This window comes from Grampus griseus (assembly GCF_964374135.1).
Source record: "Grampus griseus genome assembly, chromosome: 5".
Lineage (NCBI taxonomy): Eukaryota > Metazoa > Chordata > Mammalia > Artiodactyla > Delphinidae > Grampus > Grampus griseus.
The window spans coordinates 75,408,703-75,426,485 of record NC_138998.1 but is presented as its reverse complement, the minus strand read 5'-3'; the positions used below and the strand labels follow the sequence as shown (position 1 = coordinate 75,426,485).

The 17,783-nt window shown below is 38.1% G+C and overlaps 1 protein-coding gene across 1 annotated transcript in view; it reads left to right on the top strand.

Moving 5' to 3' along the window:
* SEC22A (SEC22 homolog A, vesicle trafficking protein) overlaps positions 1 to 17,783 on the top strand; it is an 80,564-nt gene that overhangs the window by 2,182 nt on the left and 60,599 nt on the right. Inside the window, exon 2 of the mRNA XM_082655246.1 lies at positions 4,760 to 4,960. Coding sequence (XP_082511372.1) covers positions 4,779 to 4,960 — 182 coding nt within the window. The 5' untranslated portion in view covers positions 4,760 to 4,778. The remainder of the gene's footprint in view (positions 1 to 4,759; positions 4,961 to 17,783) is intronic.

Below are 17,783 nucleotides of genomic sequence, written 5' to 3'. Positions count from 1 at the left end.
TGACTTCCTGCTAACCTGTGGGTGTATAAAATCCTTCCCTTTTCACTCAATCTTGTGCCAACGCTGTGCATCACAATTAGTGTAGCTTTCTCCACAAGTAACTCCCCAAGTCCCAGATCTCAGCTAGCACTTTTATAAAATAGTATGTACCAAGGTAGTGTTTCCCAAACTTTGGTAACATCAGATAGGTAATATAATTTGAATGATAAGCAGATGAACTTTAAAAAAAAAATTCTCCAAAAATTTACACACACATTTGAATGAAACAGAAGTTCTTTATATGTTTTAATTTAAATTAGGAGAAGAACCTAACACCTCTAAACTGATTTCACAGATACTATTACTAAGCATAGGGCAAAAAAATAAATCAATTGAAAGACCTGTATTAGGTAAAAAATAGTACAGGTGAGATGCAGATATGGTAAGACTTCTGAAAGTGGTACTTGGGTGACTGAAGTTTGGGAAATAATGGACTAAAATAAAATATGAGTGATTAACCTATTATGAAATGTTTTTTATCTTAAAAGAGGCATTTATGAAAGCATCTTGCTGGAAAGTAGATATAAAATGTACTTATATGTTGGGTTTTGTTTATTACTTTTTGAGTGATTACTTCCTGGAACCTTGGGCCTACAGTCATCACCCCACAAGGTTCTGAAGAAGACAGGTCAGCATCTTGTTATCTTGGGTCTAAAAGGCTGGTAACCACTGCTATAGGTGTTTGGTGTTGTGGAAGTTTATTTTCCTCAGCCTTTATGTAAATGTTTACCCAGACCTATCTAGATTCTGCTTTGGGCTTTTTCCTCTAGCAGTTGCTATTGGGCAAAGAATATATTAGCCAGCACTCAGATTTCCCTGTGAGTTTGCTGCTGCTGTCTAAAGGCATATGTTATATATTTTTTCTGTTAAAGGTGAGGGAAAATGGACCAGTGGCCTAAAAATGTATCTGTGGCCCCAATAAAACTACTACTGCTCTTGAATCTTCCCATGCAAGTGTTTTAACCTCTTCCTTTCCTCAATTCCTACTGGCTCTTCCTTGGTTTTTCTAGCCACCACCTTGCCTACTCTCTAAGGGTATCCTAACCCTAGCTTGGCCTTGATGTTGACAGATTCCTTTTTCTACTAACACAGTCCAGATAAGATTGGAGTGTGTGTTTGTTTTTTTAAGGAACTGTATTAAGAATTCGAGGTAAAAAGAAAAAAAGGGGGGGTATATTTATTGAGTTGATAAAAGAGAGATTGCTTATCCTAAGGTGATTGAAGTCTATCTGCAAAGTAGTCAAGCCTCACATTGTTCATTGGACAGTCATCCCAGTTTCTTTTGTTAGTTCACTGGTTTGGATGCTAGGTTAAATGACTCGGGAAGGAAGAGATTTAATTTTTTCTCCTCAGAAAAATCCTATCTACTGATAAATACAGGCAATTCTCTGAAAACCTTTCAAGAATTTAGGAAGGGAATATCACTGCTGTGTTGTGCTTTCCATGACAAGCCTAAAAGTGTGTATTAGGAATATCTGAAAGGCAAGTTTGTCTAACTATAGTTTTCCAGTTAAAGCGGTGGGCGACATAGCTTGTGTTGTATTTGCTCTTTCCATCTGAATTTCTTTAATTCTGGACTGATGCTTCTCAGTGGTAGGAACCATCTATTCCTAATGTCTGAAATAGCCCCTGGCATACAGTATGTACTCAGTAAATATTTGTTAAATGAATTGAACTTAACCAGGTTGTTATTCTTTTTTCAGTATATGTTTTAGGAAGTATGAATCATATCTTTCTGTCTTTTAAGTCATAAAAAAGAGCAACTTTGAAGATTACATGAAAGTTGGCACCCTATAATAAAGATTATTCCTAATATTTCTGTTGGGATCCTAGAAAGATCAGGCATAAGGACTGCAGTCTGCTTTTAAATACTACTAAGAATATGGATGTTTGGAAACTACAAGACACAACCCTGCTCTCATGTTAATTCCCAGAGTGATCATTGTGTTGCAGTATACTTCTGGAAAGACAAAGTTTTATATTTAAATCATAAATTTGTAAGGGTATGAATTAAGACATTTTCCTAATTTGTTACACTTAGGCTAAATGTTCAGTTGTGGTTTCATAAATAAAGAAGTGTGATAACAATTTTTAAAAGAGATTCATAGTATAGACCTTATCCCTTGAGGGATCTCTGCTTTCTTTTGCTACTGCTTTTAGAAGAAAAAAGAAACTGGTTGAATAGGAAAAAAAATGATTTGGATATGTCATGTTGGAACTTTCGTTCGAAGGTTCCATTATGGTAAAGGCTAATTTAATTCCTGCTGGGTTTTCTTCCTTTTAAATAAATGGAGGAGAAAAATATTAAAGGGTAATGACATATTAATACCTAGCTTTTCCTCAGAGGAAAAGGGGGAAGTAAATTTAAAGCATTAGCTTTATTATTTGGATTGATTTTAACGTCAGTCAGTTACCATCATGAATGGGCACTCAGATTTTAACTTGACATAGCAACAAAAGCTAGGGACCACTGGTTTCCAAAATTGGTAGCAGTTGATTTTCTTTGTCATTTTTTTGATATATTACTAAGTTTTTCATTTTTGGAGTGAGATAATATTGACCTAGCTGAGCTGGGCAGGTAAGGATTAATTTAGTCTCTGAGATACAATATCTTGAAAACCTATGAAATTGTTACCAGATTTTTCAGTTTTTTACCAGTTGTGCCGCCTGTTAGTGAAGGAGAAGTATTTAGTGGCATTGTGCTCTTTCCTGCCTGGCAGGAAAGAGTTATCACTTAATTTCAGACTGTGAACATGTTTTAATTCAGTGTTTATCAAAGTATGATCCTTAGATAATAAGCATAGTAATTACTTAGGGAATTTGCTGAAAATGGAAAATTCTCAAGCCCCACCCCATAGTCAATGGATCAGAATTTTGGGGGGAGGGTGGACCCAGAAATCTGCATTTCTAATCAAAATTCCAATGGTTTTTACACAGGGGACCACTGTGTGTGTGTCTGTGTGTGTATTTTATCAAAGTTTGACTATTTACCTGATTTCTTTCAGAACTGCATAGGCCTATGCAGTCCTTTTATCTATTTTTGTAAAGCATGATTAGAATATAATAAAAAAGGTAATTATGATTTGCTTCCTGATAAAAAGATTGAGAACAACATTAAAAGTAGTATTCCTTTAGGACTTCCCTAGCGGTCCAGTGGTTAAGACTCTGTGCTCCCAATGCAGGGGGCACGGTTTTTTGTTTGTTTGTTTTTTTGCGGTATGCGGGCCTTTTACTGCTGTGGCCTCTCCCACTGTGGAGCACAGGGTCTGGACGCGCAGGCTCAGCGGCCATGGCTCATGGGCCCAGCCGCTCCGCGGCATGTGGGATCCTCCCGAACCGGGGCACGAACCCGCATCCCCTACATCGGCAGGCGGACTCTCAACTACTGCGCCACCAGGGAAGCCCCAGGGCGCACGGTTTTGATCCCTGGTGGGGGAAGATCCTGTGTGCCTCAAGGCATGGCCAAAAAAAAAAAAAGTAGTATTCCTTTAGCTTTAAAATTTATTTTAAATAAAAACATTTGTTCTGATTATAAAAGTAATATGTGCTCATTGTGAAAAGTAATATGTGCTCACTGTGGAACATTACAGAAATTTAGGAAATTATAAAATGATAACAATAACCCATAATACTATTTTCTGGAGATAAGCATTCTAATTTTGTCATGTTTCCTTCCAATATCTATTTCTCTATTTATCCCTCCCTTCTTCCTCCTCTGTGTCTTTATGGAAAACAGTATATGCAGTTTTGATCCTGCTTCTTTCCTACCTAACATATAAGCATTTTACCACATTACTAAATTATTATTATTATTATTATTTTTGTGGTATGCGGGCCTCTCTCACTGTTGTGGCCTCTCCGGTTGCGGAGCACAGGCTCCGGACGCGCAGGCTCAGCAGCCATGGCTCACAGGCCCAGCCGCTCCGCGGCATGTGGGATCTTCCCGGACCAGGGCACGAACCCGTGTCCCCTGCATCGGCAGGCAGACTCTCAACCACTGCGCCACCAGGGAAGCCCCACTAAATTATTTTTAACAAACATAACTTTTTGTTGCATCATATTCCATCATAGTGGTGTACCATAATTTGTTTCACCATCCCCCTATTGTTGAACGTTTAGGTTGTTTTCAGTTATTTCTATGAGAAGAATGTCTTTCTGTTTAAAATCTTGTCTAATTCTTATTATTTTCTTTAGGATAGGGTTATGTATATAAATTTATTGTGGTCAGGGCTTCCCTGGTGGCGCAGTGGTTGAGAGTCCGCCTGCTGATGCGGGGGACTCGGGTTCGTGCCCCGGTCCGGGAAGATCCCACATGCCGCGGAGCAGCTGGGCCCGTGAGCCATGGCCGCTGAGCCTGTGCGTCCGGAGCCTGTGCTCCGCAACAGGAGAGGCCACAACAGTGAGAGGCCCACATACGACAAAAAAAAAAAAAAAAAAAAAAATTTATTGTGGTCAAAGGGCATAAATATTTTTAAACTCTTGTTGAATATCAACAAATTGTTTTGAGAATGGTTTTTATTCCAATATGTACTTCCACATATACTTATGGAAATACCAGAAAGAAGTATTTTTTTAACAGCTAATTTGTGAAGGAAAGTATGATATATCATTGCTTTAATTAATATGTCTTTGATTATTAGTGAGTTGCACATTTTTGCACTGTGTTTATCAGCTTTGGCTTTAATTTCTTACCTAACCCAAATTGTTCATTTTGTTTCAGGTCTTCTCTGTCACTTGAAATGTCTATGATTTTATCTGCCTCAGTCATTCGTGTCAGAGATGGACTGCCACTTTCTGCTTCTACTGACTATGAACAAGGCACAGGCATGCAGGAGTGCAGAAAGTATTTTAAAATGCTCTCGAGAAAACTGGCTCAGCTTCCTGATAGATGTACACTGAAAACTGGACATTATAACATTAAGTAAGACATTGGTTTGCTCCATTAGAATCATTTGCTTAGTGGTTGTCATTTTAATGAAATTTAAGTTGTCTAAATAGAAATTAGTGTTTGATTAGTTTAGGAGAACTTTTCAAGTCAAGAATCATGTGGTTCTGAACTTATACTAAATAGTATTCATCATGTAATCACCCTTCTTATAGTTTCTCTGTGTTTATGTCTGGCTTTAGAAAATTTTATAGTTTTGCAGATTACAGATATTGTATCTTATAATTGATCATTAGATATTTATTGGTGTTCTTACATGCCCAGGAAAACTGTCATGGGAAATATAAAAAATCATACCTGATATCTGCCCTCAATGAACTTAAGAAGTTTACATCCTAGTGAGAGGGGATAGTGCTCATCACTATTTATTGTATGTAAAGAAAGTAAAACTGGGCAATGGAATAGTGACTTCATGGTGGTCAAGGGCCTCTCTGAGAGGGTTACATTTGAACAGAGACCTAAAACATGTGAAAGACGGCAGTCTTAAGAATGCAGTGGATGAAGATCAAGGCAGAGCTGATAGCCAGTGCAGAAAGCCTTCACTACAGATCAAGGGATGGAAGGACAACCAAGACAATGAAGCAATACGGACACTTAATACAGTGGTGGAAGGTGAGGTTAGAAAGGTAGGAATGGGACAGGTTACGTAGGGCCTTCTAGGCTATGATAAGGAGTTTGGATTGAGTTTAATGTAATAGGAAGCCATTGGAGAGTTTTAAGCTGGAGTTATATAAATCTAATTTTGGCTTTGAGTAGATCATCCTGGCTGCCATATGAAGAATGGGCTCTAAGAGAGGAAGCAGAGAGGTCATTTGGGAGACTCTTAGAGAAGTTCAGGTAGAGGTGATGCTTATAACTTGAATAAGAGTGATAAGGGGGCTTCCCTGGTGGCGCAGTGGTTGAGAGTCCTCCTGCCGATACAGGGGACACGCGTTCGTGCCCGGTCCGGGAAGATCCCCCATGCCGCGGAGCGGCTGGGCCCGTGAGCCACAGCCTCTGAGCCTGCGCGTCCGGAGCCTGTGCTCCGCAATGGGAGAGGCCACAACAGTAAGAGGCCCGTGTACTGCAAAAAAAAAAAAAAAAAAAGAGTGATAAGAATGAGAAGGGGTTGGATTTGGGCTCTATTTTGGGAGCAGTACCAACAAATCTTCCTAATGGATTGAAGTGGAATGTGAGGGAAAGAGAATAATCAGAGTTACCTCTAGATTTTTGGCCTAAACAATGTCCATAATTACTTGGATAATGGGACTGAAATGAACAAGACTGGAGGATATGTGTTTCAGTGGTAAAATCAAGAGTTCTGTTTGGACTGTTAAGTCTGAGATGTCCTTTAAACATCCAAACGGGACTTCAGGTAGGCAGTTGGATGTATAAGTCTTAAGTTTAGTGAAGAGAAGGACAAGTGTGGAGATTTAGATTTGGAAGTTAGCTTACAGTTTATAATTAAAACCATGGGAATAGATGAGACCAAGTGGGAGAGCATACACATGAAACAATTAGAGAACAATTAAGTCGAGCAATTTAATACTGATTATGTATACAGTGGGAAATCAGATAAGAACAAAGTCCATATATGATATAATAAGGAGAGGACTTCGTTACTGAGATGAGACATGAGCCACATCCTGGAGAATTAGTAAGATTTGGCTAAGGCAGAGAGGAGGGCAATTCCAGGTGTAGAGAGGAGGCAGAAAAAGTAAAGACTGTGACTTAGCATGGTAGGTGCATTAACCTGCTCGGCCTGGTGTAGTGAATGGTGATTTAGGGATAGTTATGGGAAATGTGAGATACTTAGCGTGGGGCCAGATCCTGGATTTCCCTGCAAGTTCAGGTTGAGGGATGTCACTTTGATGATGTAATAGGTTATAGGAAACTCCTACTGCAGGATTGAGGGAAATGACTTGATAAAAAACAATGCTGAGACAGTGAAATAGAGGGTGAAATGGAAAGTCTGAGGAGAGGAGAGGCGTCAACTTATAATTAGGGCCTGAACTGGTAACATACAAGTGCAAATGAAAAAGAAAATGCCAACCAGAAAGACACTTCAGAAGAAGAAACGGTTGAGCCTGATAAGATAGAATACCAGAGATGAAGAGAAGGAAGGGACAGAGATGACTTGGAATTGGAATTGGACAGAATGAGATCTTTGGAAAAGGTTGCTTATGGGGTGAGGGAGAAGAGGAAGACAGTGAAGCTCCATTTTGAGCATTTTAATTGAGGTTATGACAAGGTGTCCAGTTGAGGTGGGATAGAGATTTTGGAATCATTCACGTAGAAATTGAAACTGTGAGGGTAGAAATGCCCACTGAGTTTCAGAGAGGCCCAGAATAGAACCTTAAAGAAGGTCCATATTTACTTGGATTACCTGGGATAATGAGGTATTATCTTTAATTGGGTTTTCTGAGAGTTTTAACTAGAAAATGTGGTGGTGGTCATGGTAGTTAAAATACGTCTAAAACGATGTCTTAGTGTACTTCTATTTTTTGAAGAAAAAGCCTGAAGCATTCTAATATTTAATAGGCTCTTTTAGTGCTCTGGGTGTAATGTTCTGAGTTTCAGTTATTGTATAGTGTTGTAGACAGATACCAGCATTACAGAAGATTGGCTTGAATGTGTATTAATTCTGGCAGCTATCCTGGACTTTAAAAAAAACAAAAAACTTCTTTGCAAATGCTTTTGTTCCTCTACCTATTGTCTTAAAAGTAGAGTAGAATGTAGTAAAATGTTAACACCCCTCCAGTGCCCAATGCTGTTTAATTGTTGTGAATTCTAGATTTTGTATTATTTATTTGCACCCCATGTTATTCCACAAAGGATGTGAGGCAATTAAAAAAAATTCAAGAGTACAGGTAAGAGAATCATATGAGCGAAAAAATAAACATAGAATAATAAACTGAAATAACATTTTTTTCTGGAGATGCAAACTATGTAGTTTGTTCATTTTTTAGAAAAGGGCTACAAACATTGTTCTGAACTTCCTTGGGGCCAAAACAAAGGGGGATAATAGATCATTTATAGAATTCACAGTATCCATTGGATAAAAATGTTGCTTTTCATGTTATTGAAACCTGCTATACATAAAGAGAGACAGAATTTGGATAGCATTCTTCCAGAAACCATAACAATGAGCTTTTTATGATTTTTCTTATAATATTCCTTAGTGTAAACAAATAGCATGATGCAAAAAGCAATTTATTAGTGAGTTTAGGAGTGCAGTGAGTCAGCAGAGGTCTAGTCAGCCTGATTTAAGAATACAATTTAGAATCTAAAGGATTAAATAGATTACATGGCCCCCAGAACCACACATAGAAAAGCCTCTTTGTGTATTTTTGTAGACAAGTGTTTTGTTTTTTTTTTTTTTTTTGCGGTACGCGGGCCTCTCACTGCTGTGGCCTCTCCTGCCGTGGAGCACAGGCTCCGGACGCGCAGGCTCAGCGGTCATGGTTCATGGGCCCAGCCGCTCCACGGCATGTGGGATCCTCCCGGACCGGGGCACGAACCCGTGTGCCCTGCATCGGCAGGCGGACTCTCAACCACTGCGCCACCAGGGAAGCCCTGTAGACAAGTTTTAAAAAAGGATTGAATAACAGAATTTTCAGTTCTAGTTCCTGACAAGAACCTGGATTTCATATATTTTCTATTATTGATTGGAAGGCTTGTTAGTTGGTTTCTAGGTTATTGAGGTGTTTATGCTATATGACAATAAATTTAGCCTGAAATATATAAAATTGGGAATTTATGTGTTACCTGACTTATTTAAAATTCTCATAGGACACCTCTTTTTATAACCACCATGAGTTTGCCAGATAAAACTCACAGATCTGCAGTAGTTGTAGCACAGCATGAAGCTGGCACCAGTCTGCTTTCTCAGCCGTGTTTTTAAATGCTTCTTTCTTTCAAAGCCCAGCTTATAGCTTGTGTCTTTTGAATCACCTTCTGCCTCATTACTACTATTTATTGGGTTGGCCAAAAAGTGCCTTCAGTTTTTTAAGTAAAAATAAAAGACTCATTTTCACCAAGAACTTTATTGAACAACGTATTCACCCTTTTGTTCCACTACCTTCTGCCATTTTTCAGGCAACTTCATAATTCCATCTTCACAAAACTTTTTATCTTTTTGAGCAAAGAACTGTTCCAGGTGCCTTTTACAGCCTTCCAGGGAATTGAAATTTTTTCCATTAAGGGAATTTTGTAAAGACCTAAATAAATGGAAATCCGAAGATGCAACGTCTGGTGACTACGGCGGATGAATCAGAACTTCCCAGCCAAGCCATAACAGTTTTTGCCTGGTCATCAAAGAAACATGCAGCCTTGCATTATCCTGATGGAAGGTTATGCGTTTTCTGTTGACTAATTCTGGACGCTTTTTGTGGAGTGCTGCTTACCGTTGGTCTAACTGGGAGCAGTACTTGTTGGAATTACTAGTTTGGTTTTCCAGAAAGAGCTCGTGATAGAGGACTCCCTTCCAATCCCACCATATATATACAACATCACCTTCTTTGGATGAAGACTGGCCTTTGGTGTGGTTGGTGGCAGTTCATTTCGCTTGCCCTACGATCTGTTCCATTCCACATTATTGTACAGTATCCACTTTTCATCACCCATCACAATTTGTTTTCGAAACAGAACGTTTTCATTATGTTTAAGAAGAGAATTGTATGCAGAAATACAGTCAAGAAAGTTTTTTTCACTTAACTGTTGTGGAACCCAAACATCAAAGTGATGAACATAACCAAGCTGGTGCAAATGCTTTTCAGCACTTGATTTGGATATTTTGAGTCTGTCGGCTACCTCCTGCATGGTATAACATTGATTGTTCTCAATTAATATGTCAATTTGATTGCTATCAACTTCAACTGGTCTACCTGACCGTGGAGCATCGTCCAGTGAGAAGTCTCCAGCACAAAACTTCACACGCTACTTTTGATGTGTTTGATCGGTCACAGCACCTTTTCCATACATTGCACAAATCTTCTTTTGCATTTCGGTTGCGTTATTACCCTTCTTGAAATAATAAAGCAAAATATGCTGAAAATGTTGCTTTTTTATCTTCCATCTTCAATATTAAAATGGGTACACAAAAATTCACCAACTTTGGGCTTCCCTGTTTGGCGCAGTGGTTGAGAGTCTGCCTGCCGATGCAGGGGACACGGGTTCATGCCCCTGTCTGGGAAGATCCCACATGCCACGGAGCGGCTGGGCCCGTGAGCCATGGCCGCTGGGCCTGCGCATCTGGAGCCTGTGCTCTGCAATGGGAGAGGCCACAACGGTGAAAGGCCTGCATATCGCAAAAAAAAAAAAAAAAAATTCACCAACTTTGATAAGTCTTTTTTTAAATGTACGCTGATATGACAGCTGTCACATACAACCTAACAAAATTGTTTCGAATGAAGTTAAAGACAACTAAGTGCTACTAGAGCCATCTTATGGAAAAAACCGAATCGACCTTTTGGCCAACCCAATGATTTCTTTAGTGATCTTACTCCCTTCACAGATTGCCTGTAGAACTTGTTGACTGACTTTTTCATCATTTTTTTCTTAATAATATTTTTTAAAATTTCTATATCCACTCTCTACAACTAGGTTGTAACTCATTGAGATAGTTGATGTGCCCTGGCTTATATTATTTTTGATTCCTCATCTCTTAGCATTGTGGTTTTCAAATTTTTACAGAAATTTAAGTGCTCTTTGCAGAATACCTCTGAGAAGCAAAGCTAAGTGTCTAATTATGTGCTAAATCAGATGGTACCTCACATTAGATTCTAGTTGAATAGGTAAAGGAAGTCCAAAGTTTTAAGGAAAAGAAATAGGTAACATTTAAAATTGTGAAAATTCCTTTAATTTTCTACCCCTATGTATTGGGAAAAAGATGAATTTCATCAGATTGTAGTAGCTGAATAATTCAGTTCAGCTAATGGAGCACATTCTGTGGAGCCTGGCTTGTGCTGGCACAATGCCTTGCATATATCATAGTAGCTGTTACATGAGGGATGGTTGTTTGTGGGGTATGGCAGGATTCTGAGTGCAATGGAGTTAAAGTTAAGTCTTCACTTCCTCCAATATTCTTCAACTTGACTCATTGATTGGGGGTGGGTGGGTAATCCAGGTTTGTGATTTCTTTTCACATTACATAGTGATATTATAATTCTTTGTATAAAATTTTAAGGAATTCATCTGTTTTATTAGTTGAAGGATACTTAAATTGTAATAAATGTTTAATAGATAAACTTATGTTACTACTTAGGAAACAACAGTGACTGAAGCAATAATTATGAACCATATGAAAATTAAGTTGTGTCTTATGAGACCTTAAAACTTTGAGATTGGTTTTAGGTGCTTAAAAATCATAGTTGTACATTTTGATAAACGTTGAGACACTGATCTTATGAAAAGACAAACACTTTGGGAGGTCAGTCATGCTCTGTTGAGAGTTTTAGTGCAAGAAGTGAAATTCCTTAGTTCTTTCACAGTGAATTCATTTCAAGTCTGATAATGGCTGTGAACTTCATAGGTTCTCTCTTTACCTGAGGAGTTACTTTCTTCGTATTTGTCTTCAGACTGCTACCTGCAGCCAGGAATGCTGTTTTAGACTTACCTGCCTTTTGGTTTTTGTTTCTGGCTTTCCTTTCACTCTTTGGTGGTATTTTCTGATTACGGGAGTAACAGCTTCAACAAGGACCCAGTTATTAAGTACCTGGAATTGCCAGGCAATTTAGTTACTTTTCATTAAATTTTGCAACAGCTCTGTGAATGGCTTTTAAATAGAACTTTTCCCCATTGCCAAGGGCAAAAACACAACTCACACGAGCTTAAGCAAAAAAAGGGTATTGTGAAAGATAAGCCAGTTACCTAGTTGGCTGGAGCCAGGGAATCAGATGTTATCAGGAATCTTTGTCTCATTTCTCCAGTCTTTCCTTTTGCAGACAGATATTCTGCACATATTGGAAAACACTGCACAGGTAGCTCCAGGCTTACTTCATTCCAGCTGGCAACCCCACTGTCTCCATGTTTCAAGAAAAGGACTTCAATTGGCCTTGCTGTGTGATGGCCCATTTCTGGACTAACATTGTGGTTGGAGGGCTAAGGTACTCTTAGTTGGCCTGGCCTGGATTACATGCCCACCCGTTTGATGGACAGCTTTATCAAAGCCGTATAGAGTAGGTGGTGGGGCTGGAAATAGTTCTCCAAAGGGAAGGGGAGAAGGGACTCTGGGCAGATAGCCATTATAGTACTACCAACCCTATTTTCAGAAGAGGGAACTGAGACTTAGGGATGTAAAGAAACTTGTTCAAAGTCACAAAGCTAATAAATGGTATATCTGACATGCAGTCTTTTTTTTTTTAATAAATATATATATATATTTATTTATTTATGGCTGCGTTGGGTCTTCGTTGCTGTGTGCAGGCTTTCTCTAGTTGCGCCGAGCGGGGACTACTCTCCGTTGCGGTGCGTGGGCTTCTCATTGCGGTGGATTTTCTTGTTGCAGAGCACGGGCTCTAGGCATGTGGGCTTCAGTAGTTGTGGCATGCAGGCTCAGTAGTTGTGGCTGATGGGCACTAGAGCGCAGGCTCAGTAGTGTGGCTCACGGGCTTAGTTGCTCTGCAGCATGTGGGATCTTCCCAGACCAGGGCTCCAACCCACGTCCCCTGTATTGGCAGGCGGATTCTTAACCACCGCGCCAGCAGGGAAGCCCCATACAGTCTTTTTGCTTCAGCAATCACATTATTCTCTGGTAAAAGATGGAGTTATCTCCTTTTACCCTTAACCTCTTTCTTGACAGGGTGCATTCCTAATTCTCCTAATCCTTTTCACTTTATGGACAGCGAAATTAACCAGGGAAGGGAATTAAGTGAAACTACTCCCCCCCCCCCTTTTTGGTTGAGTAATGATGAGGAACGGAGTATATGTGAAGTCTAAAATTGATGAGATAGCATTGTCTCATTGAAGACAAGGTGTTTGGTGGGGAGGGGGTGTGACAGGGGAATGCAACCCACCAGTAGCTACATTCTTGGGGGGAGAATGTAACCTGTGTTTTGTCTCATTATTAGCATCATATCACTTTTCTACCGTTTAAAATTATGGTAAAATCCACAGCTTTTCAGCACCACATATGTTAAATAGGCTCTTATGAACTGGTCTAGGAATCTAATTACTCTTACAGTACAGTTTCTGTAGGTGCAGTAAACTTCTGGAATACAACTAACAGGCAAATGAGGGACTGTCTACGATTGGTTATCTGAAAAAAGTCAGGATCTTTATTCTCTGGTGTGTGAAGGTGTGAAGGTACTAGGGTTAGTGGGAAAGGGTGAATCAGGAGATTAACTCTGCAGAAAAAGAAAAGGATGTCAAAGGCAAATTTTGTATCCAAGGTTTTGATGGTGTAATCACCTTTGGCTGCTTAAAATCATCTGATTCTCCTTTAGCTTACTATTACAAGTTGCTATCACCTGGCATATTACATATTAATACATATTTTCTTATTTAATGAGGTTTAAATTAGTGACTAAAATGGGTCTTTTATTTATGGGATAATGTATTTAGCTCTTCACCATTGGAGGGTAATTGAAGGTTGGCTACCTAAGGGAGGAATAAGTGAGAAAATACGAAGTTCCTGGTAGAATGCTGCTCATGGCAGACAGTGTTACTGAGTTCTCTTTCTGGTTCTTATCACCTTACTGTCCTACTGATGATGAAGTCTTGTTTTCACCTTGTTTCTCATCAGATGTATTTGGTGATAATAAATTCATAAGGTATACTTACTTTCATAACATCAAACCCTTTTTTATATTTAAAAGTGTAAATGCTTTATTTTAGGGAATGGAGTTCAGTATGGAAGGTTCTCTTTCGAAAATAAATTTTTCTTATGCTTAGCAATTTTAAGAGTAGATTAGAGATTTCATGTCCTACTGGAGAACTTTTCTTCACCCAGGGAAGCTATTTACTGGGTAAATATGACTACAAAGGATAAGCAGATTTCCTGTGTGCAATGATACAATAGCAGTATGGAAACTATATGTAATACAAATATTATTGCTGTTTCAATTTATAAATAGTTTGCTATATACTTTGTCATTTGGCATGCTAAAAAATTCAGTGTTGTTTCTTTAATCTTGTTTTGTATATCGTTTTAAGTGTATTCCCAGTACCTAATTGCAGGCGCCTGGCGGGCAGGGACTTGGTCTTTGACATCAAAGCCTATAGAGTAGAATGCTGGACATATGCTAGGTGCTCTATTATTTGCTGTGGGGAAAATCATCGTTTTCACTTATTATTTAGTTTGGTACAGCAAGTCCTAATAATGTCAGTGTTTAATTCGTGATGTCTAAAATTTTTTTGACATTTCATAAATAAAATTAGATACCAGGAACAGTTTAATGTCTAAAACCACTTATTCGTTTTGTTGGACTTTAGGAATCGCTTGAGGTATGGCCTGCTTGGATACATGATAAAATTAGCTTTTAAACAAAGTGATTGAAAGGGGTAAATCCTTCTACCTAGAGTTTGAACTTCCACCAGCCTTACCTGTTCAAGACACACTTGATCTTGGAAGGCCCCAAAGAAGTTCCTAGTGTGTGTGCTGTGGAGAGGAACCAAAGATGTAATGAGGTTGGATAAATTCCTTGGCCAGAAGAAAGGCAGTAGCTATAGAGACCAAATCCCATTGGTCCCAAAGCACAGAAGTGGAAGGAAATAAAAAAGAAAAAGGAAATTAGAGAAAAGTAGGAAGAAAACAATGGCAATTTAAGAATTGTGCTCAAGGTGGAGAAAAGAAGACTTTGTGTTGTTGTGAGATTAGTTAATGACAGTGATAAAAGGAAAGCAGACATACTTGTTAGACCTTTATAACCATCTGGAGGTACTCACTGCAGAGGTGAGTGATTCTACATGGTCCCTGAGAACAGCCCTGTGTTTTAAGTAGGGGGATGTTGAAGACTCAGTGATCTGAACTGAAGCCTTCTGGTAACACTGACCTGGAAAAGCAGGTGAAGTTCTGCTCCCTTCTGTCATTTGTCAAGTATTTATTGACCTTCTTCTTTGTGTAGATACCACTGAGCTGTGCAATTATCTGTGCACAATATACTAAACAAATTAGGTATAATGATGCCATCTATGCACTCATTTATTTACTAATTTACTGAGCACTTATTGTGTACTAGACAAAATATTCTAGATGCTAAGAATACAGTGGTGAACCATAAAGAAATCATCCCTGCTCTCATGGAGCATAGATATTAGTGAGAGACATTACAACAAACATACAAATATATAAGTACGAGCTGGGTTAGTTACATGAAGAAAAATAACAGGTGCTTTGTTTACAATAAAGTAAGAATGAAATTAGATAAAATATGTAATATATTTAGCAAAGGGCCTAGTTCACACTAAGTGGTCAGTAAACCATAGCTGCTACTGCTACTATTATTACTACTACTTTTCTTCCTCCTCATCAAGGCAGAAGGATAACAGCCAGATTGTCTATAACAAGTGAGCTAAATGAACCTGATGGACGGGCTAAAGGCTGCACAAACTGGCATGCCTCTAGTGACGTTAGACTATTTCATGTGAGTAGTCCTCAGTGCGATGGTAGGAGTCTTTCAGTTTGTACCAGTGATATGAAAAAGCAGAACTTTTGATAAAAAGGTAAATCAACAGAGCTGTATGTACTTTTGGAAAACTGGCTTTGCATTTCAAATAAAGACAGCATTGTAAAGGTAAATTCACTATGAAAAGTCATAATATTATAGAATATAGCGTTTTCAGAGAATATCATGCATTTATAGAAAATAAAGACTTTGGAATAAAGACTCTGAAAACGTTAACATGCAATCTTAAAAACATAGGTTATTTTTTTTTTTAATTTCACAAAAAATTCTCCAGTTAGATTGAGCTCAAGCAAGAAAAACCATTTGGGATAAACTCACGTAGGTGTCTGTGGTTCACTTATTAATATGGAAGTACAGTAAAACCCTGTTATAGAACAAGAAATAGAGTCTAAAAGCTTCAGTCGTCTTATTGAAGGATAGTGAAATAACTCCTATCTAGCCACTTGGAAGTTCCAAGTGTGTAGAAGCGAATCACCAATTGTGTTTTATCCCAATTCAAGTTATTGTAAGATATATTTGAATGCTAATGACATGTCAAAGAATTTTGATAACGGCAGGGAAGATTATTTTGGAAAGGGAAAAGTACTTGGGAAAATCATACTTTGATTTTTGATTTAGTTGTCAATTTTGTAGGAAAATACAGTATGTTATGACTAAACTTTTTTGACTGTGACCCATAAGAAGAGATGCATTTTACTTTGTGACCATTACTTAACATACAAATAGGATAAACAAAAGTTTTATGAAACAATAAACATTCTGGTATTTTCTGTTATATTCTATTTCCATTTTTAAGAAAATGCTGTGTGTAATTCACTGAACTAATTTTCTGATCCGCTAGTGGGTCACAACTTGCAGTTTGAAAAACGTTGCATGAAATGACTATGTGTTAAGTGGAACTTCAGAAAGGAATTCCAGGTTATTCCAGAAGCATAAGCTCAGCACAATTTCACTAGTAGTATATCCCACACCGTTAATAATAGACGATTAATAGGTGCGAACCCCACATCATTTGGCTGCCTTGGATGGTCTTTTAAGAAAGAAAGATATATGTACATTTGCTTGCATATGCATAAACTCTCACCAGAAGGATACATACGAAATTAATAACATGAGTTGCTAGAGGGACAGAACTGGCTATCTGAGCAGAGGTGGGAATAAGACTTCAAGTATAGTATTTCCTTTCATTTTTCATTCTTTTAAAATTTGAGTTGTGAATATATTTATTTTAAAAGTTAAATTAAAAATAATAAATAAATTCTGCTACTACAGTATTAGAGAAAAGAGGGGAGAGGGGGACTCCAACATGGATCAGGGTTTGGCAGTAAAAATTGCTTTGATAGATTAGCAGTGTCTGGCATGGGAGTGGGAGTTACAGCCTGTATGCTCTGTTTGCTCCCCTTGATCTAGATCAGAGCTATGTTGATAGTACCATGAAAGAATGTTTAAGTGACTCATTAAAAAGGGTTAATTTTTGTCCCATACTCTGCTTGTTACAGGGGAGTGTATACTTTAGAAAGTTTTTTTTTCAATAGAAGATGGTTAATTTAAACATTTTTGTTTTTAATTTTTAACTTGTTATTTAGAAATACTTTCAAACTTTCAGAAAAGTAGTACGAATAAGAAAATTACAAATACTTGTTCCCAGACTCACCTCTTGTTAACATTTTACCCCATTTGCTTTATTGTTTTATCTGTCTACCTATCTATCTGTCTGATTTATTTTTGTCTGAACCATTTGAGAGAAACTTACAAATACCATGCCCCTTTATTCCTAACTACTTCAAAGTGTATTTTCTAAGATTAGGGATATTCTCTTACTTAACTATAGTACAGTTATCAGGTCTATTAAATTTAATATTGATACCATACTTTCACCTAAACTACTGTACTGCCTGTTTTCCGTTTTTGTCAGTTGACCTAGGAATATCCTTTACAGCATTTTTCCCCCTCTCTGGCACAGGATCCAGACTAGGGTTAGGTATTACATTTAGTTGTGTCTCTTTAGCCTCCTGTGATCAGAAACATTTCCAAAGCCTTTATTTCTTTGTTTACAACATTGAGGTTTTTAAAGAATACAGCACCCCCATCCCTCTTTAAAGAAAATAGAATGTTGATTATTCTGATGTTCCTTCATGATTAGATTCAGGTTATGCATTCTTAGCCAGAATACTACATAGCTGACATGTCTTACT